At 39.2% G+C, this 12,044-nt stretch overlaps 1 protein-coding gene across 2 annotated transcripts in view; it reads left to right on the top strand.

The window, feature by feature from the left end:
- plrg1 (pleiotropic regulator 1) overlaps positions 1-12,044 on the top strand; it is a 32,309-nt gene that overhangs the window by 15,571 nt on the left and 4,694 nt on the right. For both annotated transcript variants that reach the window (XM_052032572.1, XM_052032582.1), the window contains exons 5-13: positions 612-705; positions 6,008-6,098; positions 6,239-6,340; positions 9,037-9,129; positions 10,285-10,434; positions 10,570-10,671; positions 10,828-10,930; positions 11,267-11,375; positions 11,548-11,687. In XM_052032572.1, coding sequence (XP_051888532.1) covers positions 612-705; positions 6,008-6,098; positions 6,239-6,340; positions 9,037-9,129; positions 10,285-10,434; positions 10,570-10,671; positions 10,828-10,930; positions 11,267-11,375; positions 11,548-11,687 — 984 coding nt within the window. The remainder of the gene's footprint in view (positions 1-611; positions 706-6,007; positions 6,099-6,238; positions 6,341-9,036; positions 9,130-10,284; positions 10,435-10,569; positions 10,672-10,827; positions 10,931-11,266; positions 11,376-11,547; positions 11,688-12,044) is intronic.

Raw genomic sequence — 12,044 nt, 5'->3', positions numbered from 1 at the left:
TGAACAAGCATTTGGAGAGACTGGCGGGATGCTGGATTTGCTGACTGCTGAAAGGCTGCAGGCATCTTCTGCTGGATGGGAACAGGAAACTTCTGCATGCCTATTTTTACCCACACCCGCCCGCCACCGCCCCCCCCCCCCCCCCAAGCCATGACAATTGGGGCTGGGTCAAGCTGAGCAGGCAGAGCTGGCAGTACTGAGCAGAGTCACTCAATGAGTCAGTGAAGCCAGAGCAGAGTCACTCAATGAGTCAGTGAAGCTGGCTGGCGGCCACTCTTGCCGTAGCTGCTCACTCTCCCATCACAGCTATTTCTGTGATCCTCTCTCCCACACTGTTTTTGTTCATTTCCAACATGCAGATAGATCTGCTTACAAACATTTCTCAGGAATGGAACCCTGTTGTAACCTGGGCACTGCCTGTAGATTTTTTTTAACAAAGCAAATTAGGATTTTTAAATATTGATAGAAGTTTTTGGATTATAAACAATGCACCATTTCAAAGTAAAACTGAACATGTCAGACACAGAAATTAAAATTCTATATTAATACTTACTGACAAAATAAAAAAATTATTTTCACCATATAAAGTTTAATGCCTTTTTAAATTATAGGAGTGGCACTGACAGCTGATACACAGGTACAGAAAATGCCCAGTGAAGCAAGCACTCATGCATTGGCTATGGTGGTTCCATCTTCAAAAGCCAGGTAAGCTCTTTGTTTAAGAAATTGGAGAACAAAATTTAACACTTTGGAACCAGTGACCATAATTCTATTTAATTTTCCATTTGGGGTACACTTAAGAAGGAAATCAGGTGATGAAAAAGGGGCATGAGATATCTTTGGCAGATAAGTTAAAGGATAATCCTAAGTGATTCTATATTAAGAGCAAAAGAGTAACAAAGGAGATAATGTCCCTTTTAAGGATCAGTCTATGTGTGGAGTGGAGCCATGGGAGATGAGTGAGGTCTTGAATGAATATTTCTAGTCTGTATTTATCATGGAGAAGGTCATGGAAGCTCGGGAATTCAGGGAAGAGAATAGTGATGTCCTGAAACATATCAATATTATGAAAGAGGAGGTGTTGGCAGTGTTGAGGTGCATGAAGGTGGGTAAATCCCTGGAGCCTGACAAGTGTATCCTAGGACATTGTTGGATGCAAAGGAAGAAATTGCAGGAGCGCTGGCAGAGATATTGCATTATCTTTAGCCACAGGCGAGATAACGGAAAGACTGGAGGGTGGCTAATGTTTTGCCTTTATTTAAGAAGAGATACCACGGCAAGCTGGGACACTACAGGTGGTGAGCCTAACATCAGTGGTGGGAAAGTTACTAGAGAAGATTCTCTGAGACGGGATTTATCTGCATTTGGAAAGGCAAGGACTGATTAGGGATAGTCAGCATGGCTTTCTGTGTGGGAAATTGTGTCTCACAAATGGACTTCTTGTTTGAAGAGGTGATTAAGAGGATGATGAGGTCAGGGTGGTAGATGTCTACTTGCACTTTAGCAAGACTTTTGACAATGTGCTGCATAATAGGCTGGTCTGGAAAGTTAGATCACTTGGGATCCAGGGTGAGCTAGTCAATTGGATACAAAATTAGCTTGTTGGAAGGTGTCAGCAGGTGGTAGTGGAGGGTTGTTTTTCAGATTAGAGGCCTGTGACCAGTGGTGTGCCGCAGGTTGTTTGTCATGTATATTAACAATTTAGATGAGAATATGAGTGGCATAGTTAGTAAGTTTGTAGATGACAGCAGAATTGTTGGTGTGGTGGACAATGAAGAAGGACGTCTAAGGTTACACCAGGATCGAGATCAACTGGATAAGTGGGCAAGGATTGGCAGATGGAAATTAACTCGGATAAGTGCAGCGTGATGCATTTTGGGAAGTTAAACCAGGGCAGGACATGCACTATAAATGACATGGCCTTGGGGTCAAATGCAGGCAAACGGGACCAACTCAGGAAGGCACCTTGGTCAGCACAGACTAATTGGGCTGCAGGGCTTATTTCCATGCTGTACAACTCCATGACTCTTTAAGTGTCCCATATGCTGTCTTTACTACCTTGTTTGTTTAGGGATCCATTAGGGATCTTCAGATTTACAATGCAGAACATAACAGTACAGCACAGGAACAGGCCCTTCGGTCCATGATATTGTGTTGAACTAATTAAGCTAGTAATTAAAGGCCTAACTAAATTAATCCCTTCTGCCTACACATGCCTCCATTCTCTACACATCCGTGTGCCTATCTAAGAGCCTCTTAAATGTATTTGTGTCCATCAACATCACGGCAGCGTATTCCAGGCACCCACCACTCTCTGTGTATATATATAAAAAAAACAATAACAAAAGCAACTTGCCCCATCTCACCTTAAATGTATGCCCTCTAGTATTAGACATTTTGACACTGGGGAATAAGGATCCCAGCTGTTTACCTATGCCTTTCATAATCTTAAACTTCTATCAGGCCTCCCCTCAGCCTCTGCTACTCGAGGGAGGACAACCCAAGTTTGTCCAACCTCTCCTTATAGCATATGCCCTCTAATTCATCAGCTTTCTGTAAATCTTTTCTGCACCCTCTCCAAAGCTTCCACATCCTTCCTTTTATGGGGTGAACAGAATTGAATGCAATACTCCAGATGTGGCCTAACCGGAGTTTTATAAAGCTGCGACGTAACTTCCTGACTCTCGAATTCAGTGCCTTGACTAATAAAGGCAAGCATGCCATATGTCTTCCTTATAACCCTATCAATCTGTGCAGCCCTTTGAAGAAGAATGTTAATGCATTGGGAGGAGTTCCAAGAATGTTGCCTAATGAAGTATGAAGCAAAGTTGGAGAGGTGAACTTGACTGAAATGTATAACATCCTGAAGGGTATTGATAGATTAGATGTTGCGAGGCTATTTCCCCTGATTAAAGAACCTAGAATTGTTCATCACTGTTTAAGGGCAATGGAAGCAGAGTCTTTGAATATTTTTAAGGCAAAAACAGAAAGGTTACTGATAAGCTGATTACTAAGAATGAGGCATAGGTCAGCTACGGGCAACTGGGATCAAGTGAATCCCTGGAGGAGTATAGGGGATGCAGGAGTGTACTCAAAGAAATCAGAAGGGGGAAAGGGGGCATGAGATAGCTTTGGCAGAGAAGATTAAAGAGAATACAAAGAAATTTTATATGTATATTATAGCAATGAGTAACTAGAGAGAGGATAAGATCCCTCAAAGACCAAAGTGGATGTCTTTGTGTGGAGCTGCAGGAGATGAACAAGGTCCTTGGTGAATATTTCTCCTCTGTTTTTACCATGGAGAATTTGGAACTAGAGAAAGTTAATAGAGTTTTTCTTGGGGACAGTCTGCATTACAGCAGAGCAGGTACTAGATGTCTTAAAACACATGAAGGTAGATAAATCTCCAGGGCCTGATCAGCTATATCCAAGAACATTGGGAAGCTAGAGAAGAAATAGCGGGAACCCTGGCTGCGATATATGCGTCATCATTAGCAACAAGTGAAGTGCCGGAAGACTGGAGGGTGGCAAACCTGGGAACTATAGACCAGTAAGCCTAACATCTGTGGTAGGTAAGATACTAGAGGGGATTCTGAGCGATAAGATGTACATGCATTTTGAAAGAAAGGGATTGATTAGGGATAGTCAGATCGGCTTTGTGCATGGGAGATCATGTTTCATGAATTTGATTGAGTTTTTTGAAGAAGTAACTAGAAAGATTGATGAGGGATGGGCGGTAGACATAGTATATGTGGACTATGTGCCATTAAGCTGGAAAGAGTGCAGAGAAGATTTATGAGGATGTTGCTGGGGCTCAAGGGACTGGGTTGTGGTAAAAGATTGAGCTGGTTGGGACTTCTGTAATTGAAGCGTAGAAGAATCAGGGGTGATCTTATAGATGTGTATAAAATAAGGGGCATAGACAGGTTTGATAAAGTTCAGCATGGTAGGTTGTGATGGAAAGTTAGATTGCATGGGATATGGAGAGCTGGCTAATTGGATACACAATTGGCTTGATGGTAGGAACAAGAGGGTGATGGTGGAAGGTTGTTTTTTTTTGGACTGGAGGCTTGTGGCTAGTGGTGCGCCTCAGGGGTCAGTGCTAAGCCCATTGTTGTTTGTCATCTATATCATTGACTTGGATGAGAATGTACAAGGCATGGTAAGTAAGTTTGCAGATGACACTAAAATAGATGGTGTCATTGACAGTGAAGGTGATTATCAGGATTTACAGACAGATATTGATCACCTGTGTAAGTGGAGTTCAATTGGATAAGCATGAGGTGTTGCATTTTGGGAAGACAAGTGAGGGCAGGACTTTCACAGTGGACGATAGGGCTCTAGGGAGTATTGTAGAACGCAGGGACACAGGAGTACATAGTTCCCTGAAAATGGCATCGCAAGTAGACAGGCTTCTGGCACATTGGCCTTCATCAGTCAGGGCATTGAGTACAGAAGCTGGGATGTTGTGTTGCACTTGCAGTTGTTGAGGCTGCATTTGGAATATTGTGTTCAGTTTTGGTCATCCTGCTATAGGAAAGATGCAATTAAGCTGGAAAGAGTGCTGAAGAGATTTATGAGGATGTTGCCAGGACTCAAGGGACTGAGTTATGGAGAGGTTAAGCAGGCCGGGACTTAATTAATTGAAGTGTAGGTGAATGAGGGGTGATCTAATAGAGGTGTATAAAATCATGAGGGGCATAGATAGGGTCAGTGCGCACAGTCTTTTTCCCAGAGTTGGGAATCAAGGACTAGAGGGCATAAGTTTAAGGTGTGAAGGGAGAGATTTAATAGGAAGCTGAGGGGCAAATTTTTCACCCAGAGGATGGTCAGTATATGGAGTGAGCTGCCAGAGGAAGTGGTTGAGGCAGATATATTAACAACATTTAAAAAGTACTTGGACAGGTACATATATAGGAAAGGTTTAGAGGGATATGGGACTAACTTAAATGGGAACCTTAGTCGGCATGGACCAGTTGGGTTGAAGCACCCATTTCCTATGATGTCTTTGGGATGAGGCAAAGAAATCAAGAGTACACAACAGAAACCCACATGATTACAGAGAGAATGTGGAAGCTCTGCACAGAAAGCAACTGAGATCTAGATTGAATCTCAGTTGCTTTCTGTGCAGTTGCTGCTACTGTTCCTCAGAGCGGTGTTCTAGACTATTTTGTCTTAAGCTGGTTCAACAAAGGCCTTTCCTCCATTATAGGACCTGACAATAAGGAAATATGTGGAAATTCGTGCTGTCCTGGGGAACTCCTCGAACCCATGATTTTTCAGCTTCTGCTCAGGAATTTATCAGTTATAGGTTTGTTGGAGATCCATACACGGATCTCAGTGTAAGATTTGCCCCATTTTCTCCAATACATGGGAGACTTGGAAAGAAGCTTTAATTAAATCAGTATTTTCACCAAGTCGATGTTATGGATCAAACTGAGTCCACACGTGTCAGGGTTTGTAGCGAGTGACTGCCTGCTGAATCCAAGATGGAGGTTATGAGGTGCATTGTGAATTTAAAAAAAAATTTTCTTTTGCCATTTACAGGCATAATTCTCACAAAATCAATGAGTTAATTTTCCCTCACATCCAGTAGCTGCAATTATTGCTGATCCTAATAAAAATGGTTTTTAGTTAATGAAATAGTCGAATACATATATTGAGTTTTCAATTGAAATTCCAGCTAAATAGCATGAAAACCATTATAAAAGTAATTTCATTGCATTAAATATTTGTTGGTTTCATAGATGGGTATCGTTAGCTCTAATTCAGTAGGAATTATTTGTTTCTATTTATCCAACTACTGTGGATTCAGAGTCCTTACTGCAGCTACATAAAGGAGGTTGTCTGACTTTTATACAAGCTAAGGTATTCTTTGCTATTTCAGCACTTATTGATTAAGCAAATATTTTAGTGATGCTCAAAGAGGAAAGAGTTAGTTGATGTAGGCCTTTTAATCGCACTTTAACTGACTATGACTCAGTTGTATTCATTATTTCATTTTAAGGCAAGAAGTTAATCATACCGCCACCAGTGTTGCTGACATCCACAGACATGCAGGCATTGCTGAACGTTCACAGCCTCCAGTGTCTTCCATGGTATGGTTTCTTTGGAGTTAATAAATTGTAAATATTAAAATGTATTACTTCTGATGGGAAAAACAAATTCACTTACTTTTCAGAGGAAAAAAAGCACAAGTTTGCCTTTTCTATTTATTTGTGTTTGATTCATGTTACAGGCTCTGTTGGAAGCTGGAGGCCCAAAGAACTCCTCACAAATATCAAGAAAACTTCCTACAATGCCAAAACCACAATGGCATCCACCTTGGAAACTCTACAGAGTGAGAAAATTATTGTGTGAATTTTTTTGTAAAAACCTGTTTCCAGATGTCCTCACAGCTGAAACTTGTTCAGTATGTGTGGCAAGCAAATGGTTGCAGTGCTTTCCATTTTTTTGTAAATTGCCTAACTATGTGGAAATATTTTGTCAATTTGCAACAAATTTATATGGAAAGAATAATCCTGGTGGGCAGTTCACTGTACACTGGCATTCTTCAGTTTCAAATATGCAAATTGTGCCAGGAACTGGAAAACGGCCAGAGAACTGCCATTTTCCAGGGAGAGAAAGATGACCCAGGAAAATATTCAATTTTGGGCAAATTCTGTTGTAATTTTAAGTGAAAACAAAAAAAATGTCAGAAACATTTAGCTGATAGCATTTATGGAAAGGTCATTAGGCCTAAAACATTAACGCTTTCTCTCATCGCAAAAGCAGGTTGACCTGCTGAGTGTAGCACTTTTTTGTTTTATTATTTCAGATTTCCAGCATCTGCAATAATTTGCTTTTGTAGATTTTTGAGGAAAAATGGCTTAATAAAAGGAGTTGAGCAAAATTAATGCATTGTCTGAACTTTTGTTAGTAAAAGCTAAGTTTATATACAAGAGGAAATGCACATAAATGAAACGTTGATAGACTTGAACGAAGAAGTTTTGCTGTTAGTGTCCGTATTGATTTCTTCCCTTTGGACAAGTGCCTGCTCTTTTATAATGGTGCTCAATGATTGTTTCTCAGATTGAAAAAACATTCTGTTAGGTTTTCAAAAATACTATTTTGCTGTTTTACCTTGCCATTGGCATCTGTTGAATATCATCAAGTTGCTATGTTTGTATGAGTTGTAATTCAAAGCAGAAAATTATGCTTTGTCGTTGCAAGCATAACTAAATTTTTTAAATGTGAAGTAATTAAATCCTGCCCTATAGTACTGAATTAAAAAATAATTGTGGCAGGTGTAGAAATTAATCTTTCAAGAATTGGAGACTTTAAAAATGTAATTTCTTTTTTACAATGTGTTTTTAATTTTTTCCTTCATTTTTGTTTCCTCTATCTTTTTTTCTCTCTATTGCAGCTGATTTCATGTTGAATGCAGGGCATCCCGGGATTGCAAACGCCCAACATACATAAGAACAAGCTCCCCCATAATATTATTAAATTCAAAAGTCTGATATACTTTCCTCTGAACAGCAGAACTAGTTCTTGCTCTCTCTTTCTACTTTTAGTAATTGTTCTTATCATATATGTGCTTTTGATGCCATTCATTACAATACTGTGGAGGTACAGTTACCATATTGAGTGATTTTTTTTTGTGTATTTTCTGATTTAAGGGCAAAATTGGAAACCCCTTTGTTACCCGGGAACAACCTGCATACCCTTTCTAAGATTTCTTGTTGGCTCTGCATGTTCCCAGATATGCATTGTCACATTTTTATAAGCTTGCACCTGCAGGAACTTGCTGTACAAAATATGCTAAGTTAGATTTATTGATGCAGATTTAACAATAGTTGCTGATTGATGCTCTGATTTGGCAGCACAACATCTTGTATTTATGTGACACCTCTAACATAGCACTGTTACAAAGATTGAAGTAGGTGGCCTGATGTAGAATTGGAAACCAGAAATGGAGACAAACAGGTCATTTTTGGGGTCTGATATGACACTGACGTTCTGAACATTTCTTACTCAATTGTCAGAGAAAAAGGTGAAGTTAATTGTTTGGGAACAGATTTGTAACTGATTCAGAATTTGGTTTATCCAATATTTAATTGGAATTATTTTTGGCTGATCTTGTATTGGATGTCAGGCAAGCAATGTTGACAGTTTAGTGACACTGGCAAAAAATGATATGAAGTCGTAGTTTGATATTATTGGCATACATGTGTAAAATACTGCTCCACTTCAAGGGCACATTGTTGATGTTAAATAGGAGAGGTTGAAGGGCAAATCTTCAGAGAATATTAGAGATGTGGGAGTAGGAAGAAAAACCATTGCACGAGATATTTTAGCAGCTGGTTAAGAGTGAAGCTCGCTGAGTGTGTTTCCCAGCTGTCAAAGGCAGAGGGGTACTTGTGGAGATTGGTTAACATTTGTCACTGTAACATAAGTGCCACATTCATTGGTGACTTTGAAAGCTGTTTGGTATTGTGGATAAGTAAACACAGGCGGAGGATTTTAAATAAGAATTTCTGGAAAAGATGAACAGGGATTGGGGAGATGACAGCAAGTTAAAGGGAAGTGAAAAAAGAGTGGGGTGTTTGTAAGGATAGGTCAAAGTTTGTTTATTTGTGGAGGGAAGGGGAACAGTCCCTATGTGGAGAGAGAATGGTAATATCAGCTAAGTTGTCTTCAGGAGGGGAAATTGGTAATCATAAATTAGCTGGAAAATGGTATTAAGGGACAGATAAACTTGGTGAGAGCTTGACAGGAGCATAACCAGAAACCAATGAGGAAACTGAATCATTGTATATGCCATGGAAATGTTTCTATAAGGTTTCTAAATAAAGGTTTTGTATATATAAATAATAATAACAGAAATAAAGGTTTCTAAAAATTATCTCAACTGTAAGCACAATATTAAATTAATATTTGACAAATTCTGTGCAGAGGATTTATATAGAGATTTTAAGTTATCCACATCCTTGTACTGGTACATGCACAAACAGGTATAATGTTTCTAATCTAGAATCTTGTGTTATTCTGCAGGTAATCAGTGGCCACTTGGGCTGGGTAAGATGTCTTGCAGTGGAACCTGGCAATCAATGGTTTGTTACTGGCTCAGCTGATAGAACTATTAAGGTAAAATTGTAATTTTTAAAAAATATTTGTGGCAAATTTGGACTGAATTCTTTATCAGAGATTTCTCTTTGGTAATGAACACAGTAGCCAGCAACCATTGGCACCATAGCATGTAGTAGCGGGTAGGGCAAGGGTTTGCGCCAGGTTCCTGGTGTAGTAGCGCTGTCGGTAATGCATATCTGTAAATAATGATATAATGACCTCTTTAGCACTATTTCCACTGTTGGTCCTGTGAGTGCATCCTGAGTGCTGAGTGAATGCTCTATGGCTTCTACGTGGCCACTTTCCAGCTTTTCCCTCCAGCAGTACATTGTCACTGAATTTGTTATAGGGTCTTTGCAGACAGTGTTTCACATGTGATTAGTGCTCTGTTTACATTGAAATAATTCACCAACAGCTATGTGGCAGAATTAATATTGACACTTAATGCAATTGAGTTTCCTGTTTCATAAGAATCGCAAAATAGTTTGTGAAGAGAATAAGGCTGAAATAGGGCATGTCAAAGATTGTAATACAGGAAATATAAAAAGCTACGGAGAGAAATAGTTCTGTGACTGGCATTGCTGCTAGTAAATCACAAAATGACGTCAATTGAATGATGCTTCAATATAGATTACAATTCTCCACTTATGATTGACTGTAGTTTTATTCTATTTACAAATGCAGAATATCAAATAATTGTTGCTATTTAAATAAATACTGTGGATGAAGAAAATTTGAAGCCAGAAAATGCTGGAAGTGCAATAGATTTCATCAGCATTGGTGAAGGGAACCAACAGATTGGGAGCAGTCATGGATCTGAAGGCAATTGTATATATCTACATATAACCTTTCCACAAAGGCTGACTAGCCTCTGTTTCCAGCATTTTTTTTTGTTTCCAAATTTCTCCATCAACAGTATTTACTTTATAAATTATTTCCATGACTTTTGTAGTTGAAATGGTTATTTTGAAGCAAGAGATGTTATGGTTCCCTGATTTTACCTTGTCACACCTTAAATTACAGAACATCAAAACTGTTGTGGAATTTGTCATTTTTTACAATAAATATTTTCAGGTATTGTAATGTGAGAGACCATGACTGACTTTACAAAGTTGCATCACTGTAAAGTTGCTTTATTTTATAGTAAGAACAAAATATGTTTTATCTGCCTAGATCTGGGATCTAGCCAGTGGTAAACTGAAGCTATCATTGACTGGGCACATCAGCACTGTACGTGGAGTGGCAGTCAGTTCACGCAGCCCATATCTTTTTTCCTGTGGAGAAGATAAGCAGGTGAAATGCTGGGATCTAGAATATAACAAGGTAAAGATTTTTGTAACAAGACCACTTCTAAAATGAATTTTAGCCTGCAATTTTCAGCTTGAATTTCACTATTAATACTGTATGCATATCGTTTTAATTTCTGAACATTTGAACATGCTTTTGCTGTTTACCTAGGTTATTCGTCATTACCATGGTCATTTAAGTGCAGTGTATGGGCTTGATTTACATCCGACTATTGATGTTTTAATAACTTGTGGCAGAGATTCAACAGCAAGGGTAAGTATTTTCTAAAATTCTGCACCTCAGTATAGTACATGGATCATTTATCACATCAGTCTAATCTACATGAAGTAATACCTTTAACTTAGCATTTGTTGAAGTGAACCATCAAACCTGCGTGGCATTTTTCTTATGTGGATATTTTTGGTGCAGGTATGGGACATTCGAACAAAAGCAAATGTACACACGTTAACAGGGCACACAAATACAGTAGCAACTGTGAAATGCCAGGCTGGAGAACCACAAATTATTACAGGTAATGGCACTGTATGTGGATTTTAAATATATTGTTGCGATGATGTTGTAAAGGGTGGTTCATGCCAGCTCTTAGTAGAACAATCCCATCAGTCCTATTTCACGCTCTGTCCTTAATTCCCTGCACATTTTCTCTCTCACATGCCTGTCAACTCTCCTTTTGTTTCTTTTTGCATTAACCTAAAGTGTCATTTACAGTAGCCAATTAGCCTATCAGTACATCGTTGAGCTGTAAGGCAAACAGCAATAACTGCTGCACCAGTGTTGCCCCCTAACTACTTGAATAAATGTGGTTGTATAAATTGAATTTTATAGTAAATCTGTTTATTTCTTGTAGGAAGCCATGACACAACCATACGGCTGTGGGACTTGGTAGCAGGGAAAACTAGAGTCACGTTAACCAATCACAAGAAGTCTGTTCGTTCTCTAATTCTGCATCCAAGACAGTACGTCTAATTCGATATTGTTTCTTTGATATATTAATATTTTAGGTTTGGTTGAATAATAAATGAGATGGATTACTTTAATTAGAATTGGGCACTGTGAATTTTACTTTGATTTAGTTACTCACAATGTTTATTAACTGTGTGTTACTTGATCAATGTATTTATTTTAAAGGTATACTTTTGCTTCTGGTTCTCCGGATAATATAAAGCAGTGGAAGTGTCCAGATGGTATTTTTATTCAGAACTTACCTGGTCACAATGCTATCATCAACACACTCTCTGTCAACTCGGATGGCGTGCTAGTATCCGGAGGTAAGACGTGGAGGTAGAATGGGAGACGTAAGTGCAGCTGATCAAAATATCCAAAAAAAACATTTAAAAAGCAAGAACCAAAATTATCTGGCCACATTTCCATTACTTTTTGGGCCACATAAATTAAACTTCTGAGTAGCACAGTGGTGCAGCTAGTAGAGTCGCTGCCTCACAGCACCAGAGACACGTGGTTCAATCCTGATCTTGGGTGCTGTCTGTGTGGAGTTTGATATTCTCCCTGTGACCACATGGCTTTCTTCTGGGTGCTCCGGTTTCCTCCCACGTTGCAAAGATATGCAGGTTGGTAGGTTCATTGCCCCTAGTCTGCAGATGAGTGGTAGTATCCGGTGAAAATGA

The sequence above is a fragment of the Pristis pectinata genome, chromosome 2 (assembly GCF_009764475.1).
Source record: "Pristis pectinata isolate sPriPec2 chromosome 2, sPriPec2.1.pri, whole genome shotgun sequence".
NCBI classification, from domain to species: Eukaryota; Metazoa; Chordata; class Chondrichthyes; order Rhinopristiformes; family Pristidae; genus Pristis; species Pristis pectinata.
This window is presented reverse-complemented; position numbering and strand designations above follow the sequence as displayed.